At 49.9% G+C, this 24,874-nt stretch overlaps 1 protein-coding gene across 2 annotated transcripts in view; it reads right to left on the bottom strand.

The window, feature by feature from the left end:
* The window catches only part of NUAK1 (NUAK family kinase 1), a 75,806-nt gene extending 53,323 nt beyond the window's left edge, over positions 1–22,483 (bottom strand). The window contains exon 1 of one of the 2 annotated variants that reach the window (XM_012772754.2): positions 21,780–22,483. In XM_012772754.2, the coding sequence (XP_012628208.1) occupies positions 21,780–22,037 (258 nt within the window). In that variant the 5' untranslated portion in view covers positions 22,038–22,483. The remainder of the gene's footprint in view (positions 1–21,779) is intronic. The other variant, XM_020287879.2, reaches the window with a different exon arrangement.
* Between the last annotated feature and the right edge of the window lie 2,391 nt (positions 22,484–24,874).

Below are 24,874 nucleotides of genomic sequence, written 5' to 3'. Positions count from 1 at the left end.
GATAAGTCAAAGAGAAGATTCTTCAGAAGTTATTTTTATCCTGACAGGATCCCTTTTATTTGGAAACCTGATTTATAGCAATTCGGGTGTGCAAAGGCTTATCAGATGGGGAGGGAACAATGGCGCAGGCTGCAGCCCGTCCCCGCAGCCTCTGGAGAGCACTTGGAGCCTCCGAGGCTCATCCATCATCTCCTCGCAAGCATCTTTTTCCTTCCAAGGGACGCTCTCATTGTCCATTATTCAGAGTTAACAGGCTGGTCCCTGCTCCACAGCCCATTGCGAAATCCGTCTGCAGGCTTGTCTTCTCCCTAATTAGCGATGCTCGTTGCTACAGCACCTCCAGCTGCAAACGCCAAGCCTCAAGCCACGACGGCCTGACCTCCAAGGAGTGGGCTCAGTCCCAGGTGGGCATCTCCTGCCGCCCCACCATGTGGGGGCTTATCCAGCACTCAACACTCAGTTCCTACCCTGGAAGAGACTGGGGCAGGGATGTGTGGTCATCACAGGGACCCAAGGAGCAAGCTGGGCGGGGCAGTGCGCTCATGCCCCTGGACCCTGGCACTTGTCATTTTCTCTGACACATCCTATCTCCTGCAACTAACTTTTTCAGCAGACCAAGCCCTCCAAATCTATCTCCTGCAGACATGACCCATCTCCTGCAATGAGCCCCCAAAATACACAGACAGGCCCCATCTCCTAACCTCGCTCACTGTGACTTGTAAGCTTCATTTGCACAGAGACATTTCTAGGGCATTTCCAGTGCTGAGCAGGTGCCTCATGTACAGCACATACAAAAAAAGCTGTCGCTGGAACAGAGCCCAAGTATTAAAAAGGACCCTTAACAAACATAAAGCCATAGTGGGACGTGTCTGATCATTCCAATCTAAACCTCAGCCACCTGCCACCAAGTTTTCTTTTACTTGCTTATCTTTCAAGCACTGAATCTCTTCTTGTCCCCCAAATCACTGAGCCTGACCTTCCTCATCTTTCAAATAGAGATAAAAAACAGTGCCCACTCCAGAGGGATTAGGGGATGATTCACAATAGCTAACAGCCATCACAGTAACTACCAGTTATCGAGCCCTTACTACGTGCCAGGCACTGGGTACCTTTCTGTTAAACTTCTCGACCACTCAGTCATTAAATTCTTGCAAAAGCATTTATTACTTCTGCTTTCTCAATGGATATAAACTGAGTCTGTGGGAGGTTAAGTAAAGTACCCTAGAGCACACAGCTAACAAACAGGAGAGCTGGGTCTGGGCAACCCGAAGACCATACTCTGAACCTCTGTAGCACACAGACAAAGCAATCAGCACCATGCCTGGCACACAGTGGGAGTTTGAATAATACGAATTGAATCAGAATATCTGGACATGAAGGCCCACCAAGGCCGTACTGCCCTGTCCCCACCAAAAGTTTTTTTTTTAAGCTAATATTTAAGCCACTTCCATCTTCAGAAGCACATCTCTGTATTCCTTCCTGCTCCCTCTGGGGCCAGCTGAGGTCTCTAGGCAAGGGGCAGAACTTGCCAGGGTCTGGGATGCATGTCCCTAAATGATGTTGTAATGAGTCAATTCCCCAGCCAGCAATTTGGGAAAATCTGCTCTGGCTAAGGCACTGATCTAGTCTTACAGAACATGACCTAGACCTGCCCTTCAAGTTGCCTACAATCCAATCGGAGAGGGCAGTGGACAGAGGGGCTCCCTGCCTGACATCTATTAGCCCTGACTTCACTCTGGGAACCACTCCACACCCCACTGGATGCAATTCAAAAGCACCCATCAGTCGAGATACTCCACTCTCCCCAAGCCAACAGGTGGGCACGTGACTCTTTCTAAGGAGATGCTCTTTCTAAGACCTGAAGACCCTGCCCAGCAAGTGCTCTTGTGTGACACACAGGCAAACTCATGTGCACATGCAGAGCTGGGGCCTCCTGAGAAGTCCTTCCACGTATCACTTCCCACTTCCACCCCTGTGTCTTACTGACACTCCTAAAGAACAATCATCTCAAACCAGAACTGAGTCTCACTTTGCTCAGTCATTCATTTTTCCATCCCCAAAACAACAGCCAAGGAGTGAGTTATCTCTGTTGTCCATTTCCCATACCAGGTGCAATGGGCCTATGACTGTTTCACTCGACGAGCACACTTTCAGCAGTACCAGTCACAATGCCATCTTCAGGACCCACTCAGCTATTAACTTTTACAATAACTTCTCTACTACCACAAAAATACCATATTAAATTATGGTAGGATTTTGCCCCTTTTTCGCTGGGCAGGGATTCAGTAAGGATAGCTTTGACCTGCTTTGCACAACGGTGCAGGAAGTCCAACCATTGTCTCTGCCAAATAACGTTCACACCTACGAAATATTCACCAGTCACTGTCCATGCTACCTAAATCACAGTCAACACACAGCCTACCAAAAAGGAGAGTCATGCTTGGTCACTGACGGAGCAAACAGGGACTGCAAGACAGCAACCACAGCTGCCTGCTTACCCGCTGTGTCTTCAATATCTAGAGGAGGCTCAGCACTATTGGAGACTTTCAATAAATATTCGTTGAGTTAAATGGAATAAAAAATGATGAATATCATGTTTTAATTTTTAGAATAATTATTTCTTTCTTACCTACCCACCCATTACCACCAACCTGGGCCAGCTAATGAAGTCGGACAGTCTACCCAGAACACCACTCCGGTCCACATCGTTTCTGTACTTGTAGACAGGACCACAAATGCTCAGAGGCAATAGCATGTTGGATAAATGACCTCCTGCTTATAAGTACACAGTGCCACCCCATTTTATGTTATGTCTCCCACTGCCCAATGAAACAGGCTAGTTATTTTGCAGGAGAGGAAGACTGAAGCCGAGAAAAGGAACTCCTCAAGTTCCCACAGGTCACAGGGCCACACCCAAGTTTCAACCAGGATGCTTGGGTTCCGTGGCCAGTGCTGCGTCCACGGGCCCACACCTGCTTCCACATTTTGTCCAATCTATGCAACCACGCTCCAAAGAAGAAACACTCTTAGCCCTGGCATTGTGATGCTCCCTTTCTCTGGAATTTAAGCCTTGGGGAAAACGAACTCAGATATCGTAGGCCTGTTCCAATGTCGCAGAAGGTTGGGGAGCTAATCAGAACAATTTGAGTGTGCGGCTAAACAAGGACACTCCTTCCTGGATCAAGCACTGCCTTGATGGCAGCACTTCATAAGAACCGTTCCCTTACAACAAAACTGTCAAATCCAGCAACCACAGGCCAGAAACATCCCTGCGGAACCGCGCCAAGCTGCTTTCTGATGTACTGTACACACAAATACCAATATTCCCCAGATGTTCTCCATGTAAAACATTTGGTTTGAGACACAGCTCTTCTTTCCCCAAAACTCTTACATTTGTTTAATGGACTCATACAGTTCAGTTAAAATATCCTGGAGCAGACATCTGAGGCCAGCCGGCCCTAATGCGAGTAACCCCATCTGCAGAAAAGACGCACAAGTAAATAAGACAATCCTTCCCAAGATTTATGCTCCCTGCATCTTTAAGCAGGTCATAAAATGTAAGCTATGTATGGATAATAATGCAAGCTGCTTTCAAGTGCATTGCTCAGTCCGCCTCATTATTAATCTAAGACTGATGTTCCAACAGAGACTGGGTCTGGCATGATAAAGAGGGGACTAAATTCTGCTTTTTACTCCCTCAAAAAAGAAGTTAAAAAATCTGTCACTTGGGCAACCTAGATGACTGAGGTGAAGGCAGGTTTCTCCTGGTTTCAATTATTCAGATCTAGCAAGAGTTCCTTTATTCCAAAGCCACTTAACCCTTAACCCATGATCTAAAACACAGGTAAGAGGCAGCAAAGTTGGAAATGCATTTGACCATGAATCAAGAGACCCAGCTCAGCCACATACTAACCTGGTGACCCTAATAGCCCTGTTCCCACCAAGGTAGCTCATCCTATTACATGAGAAAACAGAACTTCCTGTATTCACCATCAGGGCCCATTCAGCCCCGAAGACGGTATGAAGAAGGGAAATCAGACCTTAGAAAAGCCACCCAGAGAAATGCCATCAAATCCATGCACTGACTCCCCAAAGACGGTTACCCATAGTGTTCCTACTAACACAATTCCAACAAGCTTAGTCACAGCAACTCTGCAGGGAATCTGGACAAATGGAACTAGAAAGCTGCTAGACACACCTCACTCACAGCAACGAGACATGACAACTAATTTTACCTTTAGTCTTTAACTTTCCTGTGCCTGGTGAGTGTTCAATATTGAGCATGCACTATTTCTGCTGCAGGGAAAAGAAGAATTTTGTCTTTTAAAGAGGTCACAGAAAAGAAATGAAAGTTGATGAGGGAAAAGACAAACTATAAATAGCAGATAATGAGAACTTTAAGGCACAACGCTGAGGACCATTTAGGAGAAGTTACCCAAAGTCATCAAGAAAAGGTTTCAACTCCCTTCAGGGTATTAATAGTTTGTTTTAAAAGGACAAGAAAGTGTGCATCCATTCCAGGAAGATTTCCTTAAGAAATGTCTACAATATTTAAGAGGATTGGTTCTTAAATGGGTGAGCTTCCATTACCTGGAAAAATATAGTTTTATTTGGAGCTCCCTATTAGAACTTAGTATTTCCATGTAACCAAAACATCAGATTAATCTGCATCCTCCATTCCCTTGACGGAGGCTCATGGCAAACTGAAGTTGAGCTACTCTCTGCTTTTCCCACGCCCTTCCCCTCAATCAGCCACCTACCCACCCCACGGCAGCCCCTACAGCCCATGAAACACCTCACCCTCCAACAAGGCCAGGGAATTGTGGCACCATTATAACCGCCCCCCTCTCCTAAGGATCAAAAGCCCAATTTCAGATTTAGGTTTACTCTCATGGTCACCAAGAAATGGCAAAATGAAGTGAAATAACCTACAGAAAATGCCCAGGACTGTGCCCAACATACAGTATATGCTCCCAGAGTGCTGGCTCTTATCACCATTTTATCATCATCATCATCATCAACAACAAACAGGCCTTGCGCAGAGCCGTGTGCACATGAGGACGCCACGGCGAGACCGCCCAAACGGGGCGCGGAGGGGATCACGTCCGGGGCACAGTGAGAGGAGCTGGGAGAAAGGGAGCAGCTGTAGCCTTTTTGAGAAGGCATTTCAGGTCACCCCACTCACAGAAGTCCCGCCAAATGTACTTGTGCAGCCCCCAGGGAATTGATTTTGCAGGATGGAATTATTTCCCTGAAGTAAACAGACAGACAAAGGTCACTACAACCGGGGCCTAGAAAGAAAACAAGCGGCTGCCGATTTACGGGCAGCCTGTGATGCAACAGAGCCGAAGGTCCCGGCCGGGTCCAGTGAGACGGCTGTGGGCGCACCAGGCCCAGGGAGCAGGAGGACTGGCAGAGCACGGAGGAGGGGACTCACCTTCCTGCGGGCAAGGTCCCAGCTTGCCCAGGCACGGATGGGGACACTTTCCGGAGTGCAGACCCTTGAACCTCTGCCATGAGCAAGCTCTAGCCAATGGCTCTCGACCCAAGCAGTGTGTGACAACGACACAAGAGACCTGTTTGAAATACTGATACCTGGGTCCCCAGACAGCCTCATTCAGTCAGCCAGCGGTAGGGCAAAGACATCAGTGTTTTTACAAAAGCCCCAGGTTATTCTAATGCTCAGCCAGGACCGGGAACCAGTGGTGTCCTGGGAAGAGCCCGCAGTGGGATCAGGCAGACCTGAGTTTTTAACTCCAATGCTACCTTGCTTACGAGCAGATCAGTTACTCTTTTCTTGGCATTGACTTCGTAACATGTAAAGTGAGAATCACACAGAGTTGCCGTGAAGATCATACGAGATAATGCGTGTAAACGGCCTCATCTAGTGTGTCCTGCGGGAGGCCCACGTCTCGCAGTAGCCTCTACATGTCACCCTCCCTCCTTCCACTCTTCTCTTTCCAAAGTTCTCCCACGTGGGCCAGGAGTTGTGGGCAGCTCCCAACTCTAAGAGGTTTCCTGCCTCTCTAAGTGGTTAAGAAAGGATGGGAAGGGAGGCACACCCTTCCTGAAAAGCAGGTATGAACAAGAGTGCCACGAGAATGGGTTGGGGGACCCCTACTACACACACACACACACACACACACACACACACACACACAACCCCTACTGAGTAAAACAGCAAAACTATATAAAAACTGAGTCACAAACAGCAAAATGAGGGAAATCTCAATCTTTAAGATTTATTTTGCTTTTCCTGTCTAGAAGAAAACCTACCTTGTGTGTGACACTTTCTCAGGACGTCTTTGCCTGTGCCTGTGTCCTGCCATCGAGCCAAGTGCAAGTCTCACGCCTGGGCACACCGCACAGGGCTGACGCACAGTAGGCCCAAGGGAATGTCCACTCAATAATTATGCTCCCTGAGGGCAGGGATGTCCATTTATAGATCAACATAGCTCGTAACATTCACACGTGGCAATCCCCTAACAGGTATTTCATAAATATACCTAAACTTTGATTCCAAGCAACTGGCAGAAAGGATAAAAAGCACACCAGCATGCTCACAATCCAGTGGCCGTGAGCAGCAGTACTGCAGCAGTTCAGGGTTTGAACCCCACTTACAAGGAGTATAAACATGGGCAAGTGATTTTCTGTGCCTTGGTTTATCCACCTGTCAAATGGAGATAATAACAATGTGTACCACTTAGAGTTACCATGAAGATGGATTTAGGTCAGTGACTTAACATGCTAAGAATACCACCTGGCACACAATCACCTCTACATAATTGTTTGCCATGATCATTACCCCATGATTAGATAACAGGAAAAGAGACGTCAAGCTTCAGGCCCACTAGCAGAGCCTTCCATTTATCACAAGAGAAGGTGTAGACTGAAGGAGTGGGAAGTATGTCCCCGGGTGAACACAGCGCCCAGCTTCCCAGTGTCGAGAGCTGCGTTCCTCAGAGTGTAGACCGTGGGTCATCACCATCACGGTCACTTGAGTTGCTTGTTTAAAATGCAAGATAACCAGGTGTCCCTAAGTCCTAGCCCAGCCCTGCTTAATCAGACTCTCTGGGGTGGGTGCTAAGGATGGTGCTTTTTAATAGGCACACCCAGGAAATTCACATGCCCCTAAAATTTTAAGAGCCTTTGTACTGAAATAACCTCCTTAACTAGAGGACCCGTGTCTCTGGTTTGCTCATCACTGTACCTCCAGAGCCTCACACAATTCCCTACCTATGGTCCCTGCTCAATAAATATCAGATGAATCCATTCAAGGGTTATAGCCCCAGAAGTATTCGTTCTATTTTTTTTTCAAAAAGCCAGCAAGTGTTAAGCATATATAAAGCAATGCTGAATCAGTCATTCATTACTGGGTGCTTAATACATACCAGGCATCCATTCTAGACACTGATAATACAGCAAACATGATGAACAAGGTTGCTTAGCGATACTTACAGATCACAGCAATTGCTAAACGGTCAATGAAGTAAGGTAAGGGGCCAAGCATGTCCCTGCACTCATTCAACTCAGTGTCTACAGCAGCACTGGTTCTGCCCAAAAGAACTTTCTATGATAATGGAAATGATCAGTTCTGCATTGTCCAATGGCAGCCACTAGCCACACAGGGCTACTGGGCAATTAAAATTTGGCTGATACAACCAAAGAACTGAATTTTTTATTTTACTTACTTATAATTTACTTTAACTTTAGTAGCCATGTGTGCCCATGTTAGACAGTGCAGGTTGAGAGGCAGAGAGAGATACATGAGCTGGAAATTACAACACAGGGCAACAGGAGCCATGAGGAGGGGAACAGAGAGCGCCACATGTTATCAAATGCCTCTCACCCAATTGCCAGATGCCCTAATGTTCTCTGGCTCTGGGAATTGAAAGAGCAAGGTCAGGTATAAGGCATTGTGCTTGGGCTGGAATTTTTATAGCCCATGATTGGTTGAAAATAGTATGCAGCCCAGCCAGGCCCCAGAGACTGCAGTGCAAGATCACACCATTGTCAGCAAAGCCGGGCCACAGCTGCCAGAGAGATCTCCCGCTTCCCCGTCATTCTGTTGATGGTCATTTTGTCCTTGGCTAGAACGTCCCACTGGGCCGGAGACACTGCATGGATTTTATGAGATTTCTTCACTTCAAGCATAAGTACGAATACAAGCCTCCTAAATTCCACCGGAAAATTGGTGGCTAATCCAAACATTTCATAAAATTAGAACTCATTGGTGGGGCTGAAAGGAATTCAGACTGTGCCGCCACCAGAGAAATGCAAAATATTTGTTATAACTTCTTCCTTAATGAGCTGTTTTAAGAAGCAAGTGCTTTTTCTGCTTGAAGCAAAGGGGGGGGCGGGGAGGGAGAGTTTTTGTTTTTGTTTTGTTTGCTCTGCGGTTTGCAAAAAGCATCACCAGATGAAAAGCAAGGCATCCTGCCTGACTCGCTAATCCCTCAACTAGCAGGGATAATAATAAACCTTCCCAATCTCAGCTGCATCTTGCCTGTATAAAGACAGTGTTTTTCCTAGAAAATGAAACTTTCGCTCCTGAATTTTCTTCTTAGGCTTTTAACCCTAGAACTTTTATAGCCCGAGATTTCATCAGCGAAAGAGATATCGCCTTCAATCATGCATACCTGCATGTCAACAAGATTTATTTGCCAAGCACTGTTTTAGGCACATAGGATACCTCAGTAGATAAAACTTGTGAAACCCTCTGCCCTTGTAGAGCTTGCCTTCTAGTGTAGAGGGAGACAACCAGACGAGAATTCAGCAACTGCTGCTCTGAAGCAATTCTGGAACAAAACATGAAGACTCCCAAAATGCAGTTTCTGGAAGGGGCTGGAATGTGAGCTGCAAGGAAGCAGGAACCTAATTCTGTCTCATCATTACTGGAGCCCCATTGCCCACGGCAGTATCTGAGACAGGGCAGGCACTCAGTAAATATCCGCTGAATGAATAATGAATCCTAAAACAAAAATCTGGCCCACAGCTCTCATCTTACAGATAAGTTAGCTGAAGCCATGTAAGGGACATATCTTGCCCAAAGTCACACAGCTTAAGTTGTGGCAATGGTGGAACCAGCACCCCGGTCTCCTGACAACATTCCCAGACTCAAAACACTCCACAGCCATTCAGCAAATACTTATTGCCCTGTTAATGTGTGCCAGGCACTGAACTAGGCTCCAGGAGGAGATATATATATATATATATATATGTGAGTAAGACACAGAATGACTAGGATTATGGAACGGAGTTCCTCAAATTGCTGTTTTCACAAGCATGGAGATGAGTTCTCCGAGTTAAGTCTGGAGTCAACAGGTGTCTACCATCCTGCTAGGTTGAGGAAGAACCAAAGCAGAGAGCTGCAGAAGCTTCCAGGGCTCTGTACCCATGAGAGGCCATGGAGCCCAGTGGTTACAACCATGAACCCTGATGTCAGACAATGCAGCCCTAAATCCCAGCTCTGTGACAAGTCATTAGACCCCTCTAAGCTTCTGCTTCCTCGTCTGCTAAATGAACATGATAATCATACAGGTTCAAAGGCAAGAAAGCAGGTACAGAAGTTAGAAGAGTGCCCGGCACCTGTCATAGATCAATAAATGTTTCCGGCTATTGGGATTGTTAGGGGAAGGATCCTCCCTCTGCTCTAGACCTTCCTACACAATCAAGCAGGTGGCTACGACTCGGTAAGTGGAGATTTCCACGTAACTGCTCTCCTCTCCAGGATTCCTGCTCCCAGCTGCCTGCACGCCCACTCACTCTCTGAGCCTTCCATTTGACTCTGCCTGAAAAACAGATACCCATTAACCAGGAGGAAGATGCAAAACGGGGTACTCCCCAGAGTGAGTGCATCCCTGCCCTGCCTTTCCAGCCAAACGTGTTCACGTGCTGGGCTCTGAGCTCACCAGAGAAACGGACTATTAGCCTCTTTCCTCCACTATTCCGCTAATCGATGAAAGAGTTCAGTTCACTTTCAAATCTACTCAGAAATGCACAAGGTAATTATATTGCACCAAGGACCATTGAGAGCTTCTCAAAGTTTTTTGGCATCTCTTCTAATTGATACTGAGGAAGCCAAGGCCGTGTAATGGATGTGTTTGATGCAAAGTGATGAAATTCTGAGAGATTAAAGCCAAGAAAAAAAAAATGCAACAGGAAATCAGTCTCCTTAAATGGAGCAGCAGGGAGGGATAAGCGTGGACCACAAAGACTGAGGATTTACATATGGTAAGGATTAAATGCACATTCTAGAATCGAGAGGTGGGTGAGCCCCTTTGGGGCAATATCTTATTCCCTCTTGTCTCCCCCAGTGCCTAGCACAGGGCCTTGCACTGAGGAGGAGTTCCACGAATATTTGAATAAATATTTTTAAACCTGCCACCTGGGACAGGCAGAAGGAACACCTGCCACAAGAAAAAAAAATGACACAGGTATTTCTCCTTCTTCTTGGGAAGCAATCTAGAGTTGCAGTTTGGAGCTCAGAAAGATGTGGGTTGCATGCCTGTCATCGTCCCCAAACTACAAACAGTGTGGCCCTGGGCCTTGGTTACCTCTGAGGCCAAGTGGGGACAGTGATAGCATCTATCTCTTGGAACGGTTCTACGCGTTCAGAGAGACGATACAGGCAGCGTGCTCAACATGGGGCCTGGCTAATATAAAATGCTCAATAAAGGTAGCTTCATGTGTTCGTCTTTAAGGAGGAAGTTGTAGTAAACATAGCAGTCAAGTCTCTTCTTTAAGGGAGACTGCAGCAAACATCCCCGCTCCTGGGGAGAGGGCCCCGCCAAGTCTTTTCCTGCTCCTTGGAGTCTTGCCTGCAGCCTACCTGTCACCAGGATCAAGAAGCCAAGCTCTCCCCGGGTGCTGAAGGCCCCTCGATCACTGCTGAAGCCACGGGAAGAATAATAAATGGTGTCTACAGGGAGACCCTGCTGCATGACTGAGAGCAGCAGCAGCCACGAGTATCTGGCTCACTGGGACCAAAAGCAAAGCCCCCTTGAAATCTACACATCTAAGGAACGAGCAGGATCCCCCCCATCCCCCCGGGGCAAGCCAGTGGGACATGAGCTTGCCCTGCTCTGAACCTCAAATATCACTAAGAACCACTAACGCGGCCGGCCGGTAATGCCTGACACCGGCCGAGTGTCAGGTGCTGTCCTCAGCACATTTTTTTTTTTTGAGACAGAGTCTCACTTTGTTGCCCAGGCTAGCGTGAGTGCCGTGGCATCAGCCTAGCTCACAGCAACCTCAAACTCCTGGGCTCAAGTAATCCTCCTGCCTCAGCCTCCCGAGTAGCTGGGACTACAGGCATGCACCACCATGCCCGGCTAATTTTTTCTATATATGTTGGTTGGCCAATTAATTTCTTTCTATTTATAGTAGAGATGGGGTCTCGCTCTTGCTCAGGCTGGTTTCGAACTCCTGAGCTCAAACAATCCGCCTGCCTCGGCCTCCCAGAGAGCTAGGATTACAGGCGTGAGCCACCGCGCTCGGCCTCAGCACGTGTTTTGTCCAGGAACCCTTATGACCACCTAGGGGGCAAGTTCTACCCATGCCATCCATTTACACATGGGAAAACTGGAAGGTTCTTTTCTATCTCGCACAGATTCAAGTTCATGACCCACCTCATGGACACATTTAAGAAAGTCACAGCTGCCTTGAGCGGAACAGAACGCATCCCACGGAGCCAGAGAGCAGGGAAGGCGAGAAAACCTCCCCGTCGTGAGAGGCTCCTGACGCTTGAAAAGCAATTTCGAGAACTGAAGATACTACCCCTTCCCCCAGCAAGGAGTCCTTCTGCCAAAACCCGAGCAATAGGAAATGAAGTCTACATTTCACCAATTCCATTCAGCAAATCCTGGGATTGAGTCTCTTCCTATGAGCTGGAAGGGACCTTTGAAGACGTGTTTGTCTCAGCCCCCGCCATTCACAGGTGAAGCGGGGGTGTTCAACACCGGGGCGCCTACTGCATACAGTGCACCGTGCCCAGACTGCTGGGGGTACAGAGATGGACGAGATGCCACCCTGCCTTTCTCAGGAGGGCTACTTCCCAGACTAACACTGACCGCTTCCTGTGGGCCACACACTTGCCCAAGAACTCGACACACAACTCATTTACCCTCACGGCAACTCCCATTTCACAGGTTAAGAGACTGAGTCACAGCTGACTACCTCAAGGGTACACGGGAGGTCTGTGGGGAGCTCTCAAACCCAAGAAGTCTGGCTCCAGCGTCTCCTTTTTTCCATTCGAGACTGGACTGTCTGCTTCCCTTCCGCCACCTGTAGAAGACGGGACGTGAGTGTCCTTTGGCAGCTGGGGGGACGCCCCCAGGAGCTGAGCCCAACTCACAGTGAAATGACAGCAGCCACAGCCAGGATGCCTTAGAACCTGCTGCCATCAAATGCTCCGTGGCCCTTGAGCCACATGAAAGACAGCAGCCTGGCACAGACAGGAGGCAAAGGGGCCATTAGAGAGACTGAGAGAAAGCAGCAGCTACCTTTCTGAAACTGGGAAATTGCCCTTCAGCCAAACACATGAAAGCTGAGCCTGAGCCGCCTGCATCCCCGCCCCTCCCGGGGAGGGAGCTACACCTACCGCAGCCTCCTCTTAGCGCCTTCCCACTGGAAATCTCAATATCTCTAATGAAAGTAAACGAAGTGGAATTCTTTTCTCCAGTTTAAAAGGCAAATCATGATGGCGTTTTTTCCAGACATACATTAACTCTGCACTCCAGCCGGTTTACAATTCTTAAAGTACTTGATTTACAACCCAGGGAGAAATGGTTTGAAAACCCCCGCAGATGCATTTTGCATGGAAAGCTTGTGCTCTGCAGAGCCCACTTTCTCAGATGGGGGCCGGCCTCTCCAGAGGAAGCCGGGCAAGTGTGGGGGCTCAGAAGAGCTGCCTGCTGGGAGCAGCCGCCAAGGGTGGGAGATGGGTTCAGGAAGGGCCCGGGCCTCCTCTCCCGCATGGTGCAGAGCTGCGACTGAGAGGCACCTGGCCATGGGTGACTCTGCATGGTGGCAGGGGAGACAGGAAAGGAGCAGGACAGAGCGCCAGGGGGCTTTCCTTGCTGCCTCCCACCCTCACGGAACTCTGCCTTCCCAGGATTGCCAGAGCCTTCTTCCTGCAGGTGTTCATTCGTTCATTCAACACACCTAGCCCCAGGCTGCAGTGACCAGTGAGACAGGCAGCAGCCCTGCTGTCTTTCTGATGTGGGAGGGAAGGGGGGGCCTCCAGACAAATACTCCGAATACCCCCACTACTCATGGGCCCTGAAGGAAACAGACAGGCCTGAAGCAGAGGAATAAGGAGTAAGTGGGGGTTGCACACCAAGGACCCTTGAAGGACATGGCAGATTCAGACTTCAGTCCCCACACGTCGCATGGGAAGATTTCAAGCAAAGAGAGCCAGGAGCCAAGACAAGAAGATGGCTGGGTACTCCACATTAGTACTCCTCCCCGAAATAGTGATACTCGCTCTGGTCTCCAGGAGCCTACTAAGCACCAGACTCTGCACCAGAAACATGCAAATCCTATTTCTGATGGCAATCCCACTGGGTAGGATATCGGTAGCCACGCTGTCTAGATGAGAAAACAGAAGCCAGAGAAAATACGCAGCTTTCCCGGGATCTTCTAGCTTCTGAGTAGCAGAGCAAAACTTGAACCCAAGACTGTTTGATTCTACAGCCTTGACTTCTTCCTGGACACCTCATCTCTATACTCAAACTATTGCACTGTCTCAGATTATTCTAGATGTATTAATTACCTAGCCCCAACTAAACTCTGGGTATCTCAATGGCAGGACTTGTCATATTCTTCTCTGAACGTTCCCACAGTGCTGGGCACACATCGCTAAGCGCTCATTAAACACTATCTGGTTTCTTGCTAGATTGAAAGGAAAAGCAGGTGGGCCAAGCACCGGTGTATGCGTGTTACGTCTTTCTCATGGCGAGTCTTCAGCCACGGAGTAGCTGCGACAAGTGGTAGCCAAGAAGAAGAATGAAGAGAGCTACCACCAGGGCTGCCAAACAGAGATGTGCAGATGATACAGGCGCAGGGCACCCGGCCAGCGGAGCAAGTGAGTGGTACCCAGCCCACAGAGTTCTTGCAGAACCACCAGCCTGGGGGGGGGGGGAGTTGCTTCAGGCCGGACAGAAGCCTTGTCAAATATACCCACCTAAAGGAGCTCTATTTCTAATTCAGACAAAGGTGCCCTTTTAGACTAGCAATAGCTCTGGCTGCACTTACTGTGCACCTACTATGTGTCAGGAACTGGGTGAAATGCTTAGCTGCGCTGTCTTGTTGAATCCTCTGGACAATCCACAAAACAAGAACTATTACGAGCCCCAGATGAGAAAACGGAGGTTAAGATTCATAACTAGCCCGAGGTCACACAGCTGTCAAGGGGTGGGGTGAACGTGGATGCAGGGGGCCTGGCTCCAGGGCTCTCTCTGTTGGCCCCAATCGGCAGGACGCTGACCTCTCCTTCCTACACGCAATGAGCGCAAATGTCGAGTCAAAACCCAGGCTGGATTCTGGAAGGCCTGAGAGATATGTGCTTCCTCCCCCCATCCCTACTCCCCACCCCGAGGCCCCACGGTTCTTTTCAATAGCAGCTTTATTAAGATATCACTCACATGTCATAGAATTCACATATCATTAATCAGGACTTTTCAGTTTATTCACAGGGTTGTATAACCATCACCACAATCAACTGTCGAAAATTTCTGTCGCCCCAAAAAGAAGCTCCACACCCATGAACAGCTACTCTCCATTTAGTTCCAACCCCAGCGCCCCAGCCCCTGACAACCACTAATCTACATTCTGTCGCCGTGGATTTGCCTATTCTGGACACTACGTGGAAATGGAATCATACAGAATGTGATCTTTTGTGACTGGCTCCCTTCACTTAGCATAATGTTTTCGTGGCTCATCCATGTTGCAGCCATGTATTAAGGACTTCATTTCTCTTTATTGCTGAATAACATTCCATAAATAAGATTCCGTGTAAATATTCCATAAATAAAACTGCGGAATAGATCATAAATAATATTCCATAAATAAAACGTATGCACCACATTTTATTTGTCCATTCATCGGTTGCTTCCCCTTTGGGGCTCTTATGAATAATGCAGCTATGAACAATTGTGTACAAGTTTCTGTGTGGACATATGTTTGCATTTCTCCTGGGAAGAACTAGGAGTGGAACCGCCCGGCCCTGATTTTAACATGCAGTTAAAAGTTTACCGAAGAGCCTCGCCATGAAGCCAACATCTGGCTGCTCCTGGGCTGTTTCCAGGGAATTTTATCAATTCAGCCAGACTCCATTCACGGGTGGGTCATCTGGCCCAGCCCCTCCTGTTCTGGGGCCTGGGATCCTCTCATTCCTGCACTCTACAGTGTCGTCTGGGCCAGTATGATGATAAATGCATTCTGCTTTAAAGCAGATACTTCACAAATCATAACTTACAGATGCTCCAGGACTTTCATGTGGGAAAGACAAATGAGACTTCTGCTGTCTGACTCCAGAGCCACTGAGGACAGGAAGCCATGGCCAGGAACCTGACAAGCCTTGGATATACATCTCTCCCTAACAAACGCATGAGCAAAGGTAACAGAGGGGAATTCGTGCAGGGAAGGGTCGGCCTGTCTTTGCAGGCATTGCTGCACAGCCTGTCATTCATTTCCAGCCATTGTCTTTCCTTCCCAACAAATCTGAAAGTTCCTTGAGGTCAGGGATGAATAATCTACGTTGTCTATACCTCCCAAGATATTCTCTTGCTCAATTAATTCACTTCCGTTCCATCCTATGAACCTTTGTTGAGGACCTACTATGTGCCTGGCACTATGCAAGGCATTGACAATAGGCAGCATTGTGGGACAGATTCAAACAGTCAGGGCACAGTAACAGACAAGATACCTTGACTCAACTCTTTATCTCCTGCTGCTTCCCAGGAGGATGCGAGATCAAGACATCCTGGTGGGGTGTGGGTGCATTTCTATCTTCAGGCAAGGCAGTGAACCAGCTCACCCCCTGAGGCACCCCAGGAATTCCAGGGTCTGAGGCTGCTTGGGGAACAAAGAACTCAGTGTGTGTCCAGGTGGAGAGCTCCCTGACCTGATTCATTAAAACACACTCCTCAGGGTCCAACAAGCAGACAGCTCACAACAAGCAGACAACTTGGTTCCGATCCTTATCTTCTCAAACCTCAACTCTTGCGAAAACCTCCCTGCTCCAGGCCAGCTCACCAAACTGATGGGCTCAGAGCCCTGCTGTGATCCAAACCCAGCTCAGACACCTCTGGAGGGAGGGGTAAGGTCAAGGTCTCTGCATTCACACCGCCCGGGTCCAGACGCTGGCTCTGCTGCTGCATGACCTTGGGAAAGCTACTTAACCTCTCTGTGACTCAGTTTCTTCATCTGGAAAATGGGATAACAGGATTGTCATGAGGACTAAGTCAGTTAATATGTACCTGGCATGTTACAAGCACTCACGAAGTGTTAGCTGCCATTGTTATTATTATTATTTTCAATTATTATTATTACTCCCATCCTACCTTACCAAGCGAGCCTCCCACTGCATCCCAGCACAAATCCGGCACTCCAAGCCATCTGGACTGCCCACCTTTCCCCAAACACACATGAATGAATGCGCTGGAATCTGCCCTCTGCCTGGAATGCCCCACATTTCAGTCTTCTGAAGCTCAAATCAAGGTTCATCTTCAACAGCACTTGCCCTCCACAGCACCCCACCCCTTGAAGCTCTCTCCTGATCCTGCAGTATGTCCTGGCCCTTCTCTACAGCCCCTTCCTGATTAGCAATAAAAAAACCACCCGGGAAAAGAATCAGCCCATAACTGCTCTTCTGGCACCATCAGGGAAGTACCACGCCCAAATCCAGAGGTTAACAGCTGTGCTATATTAAGGAAGGTTCTTAATATCTCTAGCAGCAATGGGTTTCCAAACAGACAGACTTGTTTGACACCGTCCAGCTGTATAACCATTGGCAACTTCACTACCCTCCCTACGTGTCCTTTCCCCATCTGTACAATGGATTGAACTCGAGTGCACATCTCATACGGTTGTGGTGAGGGTTAAATGAGGGAAAATGTCTGTAAAGCAGAACAGTGGATCCCCAAGCTCTCAAAAATATCAGCTGGTAATAATAATAGTAGCAGTGGAAATACAGGGAGGAGGTGTTCCTGCCCAGGATCCAACTCAGTTTGATGCACTAAGCTTCAATGAGCTACATGCCAACTTGAAAATCACCTAAAACAATCAAGTCCTCTATAAAAGAGTTGCTCATTGCCTATCAACTACTTACTCTGTCTCTTCCACCAGTCTGGAAGCTCTTGGCTGTTATTCATGTCTATATGTCTGCGTTTAACATGGGGACTAGCACATTGAAGATGGTAATAAATCTTTGTTGAACTGATTGAAATTAGTTCAATATTTGTAAGTACATTTCATCTTTGCTACTAGATTGTAAGTTCTTTGAGAGGGAGGCCCATGTCTTGCTCTAGTAAAGATTTATTAAATGAGTGATGGAAAAATACCAAACTAAGAATCATGTGTCTTCCACCCAGCTCAGTCACTTAACAGCTGTGCAACCTCAGAAAAGTCACTTAACACTTCTGTGCCTTATTTTTCCCACCTCAAGGATGAGAAGTTTGGACCACATGTTTGCAGAGGTCCCTTACACTCTGAAACTAGGTTTGGGCCTTAGCTGCAACACGGCACCTCAGCTACCATGCATATGATGTCCATACACCCCCTGGCTTGGCAGGCCAGGTTGCTAATTTGCCTCCCTGACCTACAGTTTTCCAGCATGAGGCTAAGAGTAACTTTGGGCCAGTGCTAATAATACCCATTTTTGATCAAATCACTTGGCTTGCTAGGTAAGGATACCCCATCACCCAAGCTAATGTTCTGTTGGCCAAGAGCACCATGGCAGACAGAGGGTTGGGGAGGGGACACTGTCCATGGGTCCTGCCACTCCCATCCCAGACCTTTCCCTGGGAGCTTGCCCCCAGCTCACACCACACCATATACTGCTCACAAGAGATAACCTGTGCAGAAAGGTGAACCTGGCCCTTGACGCTGAGGTGATCACATGATACGTCTCCCCCAGAAGTTGTGTGGTTTTGGTTTTGGATTTTTTGGCAATGCTTTCTTCAGTCTGAAGGTTCAAGGAGTTTGGCTCAGAGAAAATGCATGCCACGTGAGTTTGGCTCAGAGAAAATGCATGCAGAGGCCCTGCCCAAAGCTGTATCAAAACAAAAGTTGTGCAATAAACAAGGTTCAAATGCTAGACTTTAGACATGTGTTCAGATCCTGTCTGAATCCAGCCAACTATCTCACCTTCCTATGAGTACACCTCCCTAATGAATGTAGCATTTACTTTAATTACCCTGAAAAGTTGATTATTTCTTCTACCTCTCTCTGTGTGATCGTGTCTCTCTGATGGTCTCAAAATCTAAATGAAATCCTAAATGAGATGAGGAAAAAAAATATGATAAGAGGAACTAAATTGGTTAATTTCCTCTTTTGAGGCTTTATGTAGATTATTTTATTCAAGTCTCACAAGTCCATGAAGCTGGTGCTAATTTGTAGTTCATTTTACAGATGAGGAAGCTAGGGGTTCAAAAAGTTACATAGCTTGCCCAAAGTCACTAAGCTAATGAGGGATAGATCCAGGGCTCTTGGCTTTTCTTCGGGAGTGCCTCACTGTTGGGCTTGTTAGTCTCTGGAACAAGCCACTTTCGAGTCCTTGTCTCATAGAGATGCTTAAAGCAGTGGCTGTGAGACCTCAGGGGCATCCTGGGACCATGCAGAGGGCTGGACCAGCTGACCCCAAGCTCCTGGTTCTGCAACTCCCTTTTATGAAGAAGGCCCTTCCAGATGTTCAAGTTAAAGCCACAACATCTTAATTGTTTAAAAACTTCTCTCCTCTCTGAGCAAGGGCCCTGCTTTGGACAGGAATGCTGATTTCATGTGACACCTGGCACCTGACTTCAGCCACTTACCCTGGCAAAGCCGGTTAGAACCACTGCTCCTCTTGACGGACACTGTCCAGGGCACTGTTGCAAACACAAATAAAGCATCGCTTCTGAATGTTACCCCAAGATCGGAAAGGCAGAATTAAGACAGTGCGCTCTCCATCCTACTCAACTGCACCTTCCAGAGCAAGTTGTAGATGTTTAGTGCATCACCGGAACTGGAAGAAAACTCCCAAGTTCATCCTTGAGATGAAAATTTCTTGCTGCTCTTGACAGATTCTGAGTCATCAGGCACTCTATGGGCAAGAATAACTTGCTGACCAATTTTTTTGTTTTGTGTTACTTTGTGTTCAGCCAGGCACAGGAAATTTTCCACTTGACAATTCCTGTTTCTCACTTAAGTTCCGACACCATCTGTGAGCAGTGTGCTCAGCCTGGGGAGGACTCCGGGCCAAGGAGGACTTCCCTTCATCCAAACCTCAGTCTTCCCATCTGTTTAATGCAAGGTTTTCACCAGCAGACCTTGCTCATATGCTAAGCTTAGCTCTCAAGGAGAAAGCAGAAATGAATCAGGTTGGGGACTGCCAGTTCCTTGGCCTGGGTCTCCTGCCAGCTTCAAAATCTTTACATAATTTTGGGGTAAAACAAGAGATTTCGCTGAAATTAATAGCACAATGGGAAAATGAACTAGGGCGGGACAATAACACAGCGGGACTTCAGTCTTGCGCCTAAGAAATAAGCCTCTGTCGTTCTCAGGGCGCCCCCTACTGGCCGTTCGACGAACTCCGGACGGAATGTTCAGCGTTTCTGCAAAGAGACAGACACCCACCAAAAGAAAAAGGCAGGCTCCTGCCTACTGATGCAAGTCCCTCTGACTCTAACCTAGTCTGTGGATCAGACAGCTAGGAGGAGACCAGACAGGAAGCCCCACTGAAGCTCAGAAAAGCATCTGCCACGAGACAAGCTTTCATTCTCTCAGTGTGAGGCGGCTCCCCAGCATGTAGATGTTGGGGTCCCTTCACAGATCCCAGGCACACCCTTACCACTCAGCAACCTCTCACATTCTCACGTCCTCAACCTGCAGCTCGAACTGCGTCTGTTTTTCATTATTCTGCTTCCCAACTTCCCAGCGAGATTCTTCAACAGCTATTAAGACAACATGAGCAAGGAGCTGAGCTTAGTTTTTGCTTATTCAACAGCCAGCCTGGGGAATATCACCTCAGAAGAAAAGCATGAATGAAGTGCACGTTCCTCAGCCTCTTCTTCTGCAGACGTGAAAGCGTGTTCAGCAGAAGTCATCTTTCCAACCATCTCCTCTAAAACTTTCAACCTACACAAATGGCACCTGCCCGGAGTGAATTCTCAACCACTTGCTTGCTGTAGAATTTGTTTATTACAGAGGCAGCTTAAAAAAAAAAAAAGTGGGTCTTAAATTACCAATTAATTGATAACAGACTTTTAAAAAAAAAGTTAACGAATAAAGTTGCATCAACCCAAACATCAAATCTGAAAAATGAGGGGCTTATCTAGGTATCCACATATTTGAGAATGGGGGGGAGATGAACTTTGCTGACAGGTCCCCATTTTCCATAGGACTGTCCCAGCACAAACGCACAAGAAAAATGTCAAAACCAACCTACCATTCTATTTGACAATTCATTTTGCTTTTTCCCTGCGGTCATTAGTGAGCAACCTTGGACCCCAAAACACCCCCCAAAAGTACACACAAGGAGTCCCATAATGAGTTTCTGACTCTAGCCCTAAATCCACGAAAATACATCTGATCTGCTTCAAATCAAAGAACCATGTTAATTTTCCGCCACACACCACACAAAATCTTTCTGCAATAGTCAGTCACTTTAAACCCAACTCTTTAGCCACAAGCAGTGTGGATGTCAGGGGCCTGTTCTGCAGAAAGGCAAATGACAACAAACCAAGGCCAGGCCAATGCAGAGAGACCCCAGGGCACTCAATGCACTCCTTGGAGCCGTGCAAATGGTGCGGGGACCCTGGCAGGGTTTCAGCTGTCACAGGGGCAGCTGGGCTAGACTCTCTAAGCAAATTAGTAGCCCTGCAGCCAGGGCCTGAAACGCAGTTGAATCTGCTGCAACTCAGCGCAGCGCTTTGCACAGCTACCCATGCCCGGAGCAATTCAGTTATCCCAGAAGCCGGACTGTCACAGTCCTCCAGCTTGCAGTAGCCCTTATTTTTGCTCCCTAACCTTCTCTCTTAAAAAAACAGGCAGGAATCTGCCCTCCCTTGCAGCCACAGCAGCACGGGGTGATGGAGAGCCTGAGTAGGAGGATGCGGTGTCTGTGGGTTGATGGGTAGAAGCAGCAGGGTAGGGACACCTACAGGACACGGGACTTGAGGGACCAGCTCTAACCTGAGGACGACGTGGGTCTTTTGGAGTTGTAGTAATAAGGCGTTCCGGGGCATGGTCATTCAGACCATGCGTGCCCATAAGGAAGACCCCGTTACTCCCAACGCTGCAAAGTGTTGGCAAATTCTAAAACACTACTTTGCCGGTGGTATCAATTTTGAGGAAAAAAAAAACAAAAAAAAATGTGCAGACAGGATGTAACAAGTGTTGAGAGAGAGAGACACGCCTGAGTCACAGGGTGCTGGGGAGAGAGTGAGCAGTCTGTCTGGGGGGGACCCGAGGAGCCCCGTCCCTATCAAGAGTGCCCCAGGGCGCGTAGACCCCCACCCCGCACGCCCTTGGTCCCAAGCCGCGTCTAGCCGGCGTCCCCCCGGGATTTCCCCACTCACCACTCGGCCCGAAAACCTCTCGGTGGCCCTCTTGACTTTGCCATAGGTGCCTTTGCCCAGGGTCTCCTGCAGCTCGTAGCGGTGCTTCAAGTTGTGCTTGTGGTGATGCCGCTTCACCCCGTGCGGCTTCCTGGGCTCCGGGGCCGCCGCCGCTGCGGGGGCTGCAGTCGCCCCCACCCCCGCCTCCCGGGGAGAGCCCAGCGCCCCCGGCCCCAAATCAGGGCCGTCCCCCGCCGCGGGCGCAGCGGCCCCTTCCATGTCCAAACACCGGGCGGGCCGGGCTGCAGACGACAGGACCGGGCACAGTACTCGGGGTGTCGGGGTCCCAGCCGAGGGAAGCCGGGGTGCGCTCAGTGTCGCCCCCGCAGCATTGGGGAGGCGGCCCGATCCCGCTCGGGCTGCGGCTCGGTCACAGGCGGCGGCGGGGACTCCACATCTGGCGCCCCTGGCGCGCACGGTCCGCGCACCGCCCCCCGGCCGCGGCGAGCTGCGGCGCGTCGGGCGAGGTGGCGGCGGTGGCAGGGGAGGCGGTGGTGTTTGCAGGAGGGAGGGGAGAGGGTGGCTCCGAGCGCAGGAGGGGGAGTGTTATGTGGGGCGCCGCGCCCCCCGGCCCCTCCCCGGGAGGACGCGCAGACGCGGCGGGGGCGGGACGGCGCGCTCGCGCGGCCCCGCGGAGGGGGAGCGAGGGGCGGCGTGGCCGGGGCTTCCCCACCTCCCCGCCGCCACCCGCCGCCGGGGCCACCCCGACTGGGAGGGGGATGGGTGCGCGTCGCAACTCGCCCTTTGTGCGGCACGGCGTAGGCCGCGGCGGTGGCGGCCGGGGGGCTTTGTCCTCGCTCGGCCGGACGGGGACCGGGGGCTTCCGAGCCCGGGCGCCCCTCTCCGGGCGCCCCCGGACTCTTCCGCCGCAGCTACCGCGGGCCCTCCGCAGCTGCCGCCGCCGCCCGCTCCCGCGGCGGCCGCTGGGCCTCGGCGCCTGCTCGCGTCCGGGCGGCGGCTGGCCGAGCCCCGGAGCCGGGGGAGCGGGCGCGCTCCGAGCCGGTGGCCGCCGGGGCCTGCTCGCAGTCCGGCCCGGGGCGCCCCGGGCACGGGCGCCCCTTCATTTTCTTTTAGGTGTCGCGGCGGCAGCCAGGCCGGAGCTGGCGAGAGGCGGGGGAGGGGCGGCAGGGCGGTGTTGGGTTACAGGCCGTGAGTCACGGCCCCCTCCCGCCGCAGTGCGCACCCCCGCCCGGGTTGGCATCCCCGCCTCGCGGCCCCCGGCCCCCACCTCCGGCTGGGGAAGGGCTGCGCACGCCCGCAGCAGCTGCGCGCCCCGGGGAGCCCCAGGAGGGTCGCTTTGGCCCTGCCCCGTGCTTCCTCTGGAGACTGACGGAGTCAGGGACGAAGTGAGGCCCTGAGGCTGAACCCGGGACCCGCCGCCGCACCGCCGGGCCTCGGACTCCGTCTAGGACCCCGGAGGGGACAGTCGCCCTGGAGGGGAGGAGAGTTGGGTGCCTGTAAGAGACGGGGCGCTAAAGACGCAGGACAGAGCTGGGTCCGCAGAGACGCCCACCCTGCCAGCCAAGGCCGCCATCGGAGGTGGGCACGCCGGGCACCTGGGAAGGATCAGGGCCCGGGCCTGCTGAGCAACCCCTTTGCCGAGCAACAGGCGGCTTGCGGGCCGCTTGGCCCCCTCGGGCCTTGGGATTTTTCCTTTAACTGGAAGCGCCAGGTCCTGGCGGTGGTAACGAGGGCCCTACCCCACACCGTGACGGTCAGGCAGGAAGGGCCTCCAACCGCGGGGAGGCTGTCCCGGTTCTCGTAAGGAAGGGCAAGGAAAAATAAGGAAGAAGGCAAGAGAAAAAGAGGCCTTGGGGAATCTTTGTATAAATGGTACAATATACCAGACCGGGATAGGAAGAGTGAAGAGTGTATGGTGTGTTCTGCAAATCTCTAGCGGTTCTTTACTTTTCCACCAGTGAACCTCGCTGGAATCTCTTCTGCAGCTCAGGTTCATCCCTTTCTCTGCATTCCTGCCGTCCTCACTCTTGTCTACCTCTTATCACCTTGCCCTGCACTCCTGCAACATCCTGTCCTCCCGGTGACACCCCTCGCTGCTGCCAGAGTAATGGCCTAAAACACGGCCTTCACCGTGTCCCACACACACTGCCTCTGCTGCGCGCTGGTGCTGGGTATTCTTATCTGGCCAAATTTTTCTTCTACCAATGCTTGACATAAACCCCTCTGTCCCTGCCTGCCTTCCCAGGAGCAATCGCGGTAATACAAACACAAAAAGGCCATGTTTATTTAACTCCTGTTCTGTCCACTACATTGCAGGGCCTCCCTGCCCCCATCCTGAAACTGTTCTGCTTTTCTACAGAGTCAGTGGACATGGTGCATATAGGTTCAAGAATCAGAGTGAGTAGCATGTGGGTTGAGTCCTGGCTCACCAGTGGATTGGCGGTGTAACCTTGGTCAAATGACTTAACCTCTCAGAGTGTCAGTTTCCTCTTCCTAGGATATGGATTAGCAGATCTGTTTGGACAGGTAAACAGATCGTGTCTGTTAAAATAGTTCACCAAATATTTTCTAGTTCTTTCCCTCCCCTGGGATGTGGTAGGAATCCAGTATCCCATCCCCGTGAAGTTAGATGTGGCCATAGGACTTACTTAGGCCAATAGAATGAGGGCAGAAGTGGGATGTGTTGCTTCCACATGGGAACTTTAAGAGCTAGTGGGCAAATGCCTATGTCCTTTTTTTCCTGTCTTGACAATACAGCAGTATAGAGTTGGAGCTCCCCCAAGCCAGTCTGGATCTCTAGGTGAAGATGGTAGAACAGTCCCAGCAAACCTGCATTGGAAAAGTAGTGGGAATGAATATTAAACTTTTGTTGTGTTAAACTATTGAGATTTGGGGTATTGGTACAGCAACATAGCATGGTTTACTCTGGCTGACAGTGTTAACTCCCAGGTGTGTGGGACTTAATCAATATCTGGTTGAATGAACAGCACCTACCATATGGGGGTATCATTTTAGGACAGTAAACTCTTCTTTGTAAGGTAGCTGTTATAATCCCTATCTTCAGTTGAGGAAACCATATCAAAAAGGTTAATTAA

This window comes from Microcebus murinus, chromosome 10 (assembly GCF_040939455.1).
Source record: "Microcebus murinus isolate Inina chromosome 10, M.murinus_Inina_mat1.0, whole genome shotgun sequence".
Lineage (NCBI taxonomy): Eukaryota > Metazoa > Chordata > Mammalia > Primates > Cheirogaleidae > Microcebus > Microcebus murinus.
Note: the sequence above shows the minus strand (reverse complement) of the source record. Positions and strands in the feature narration are given on the sequence as shown.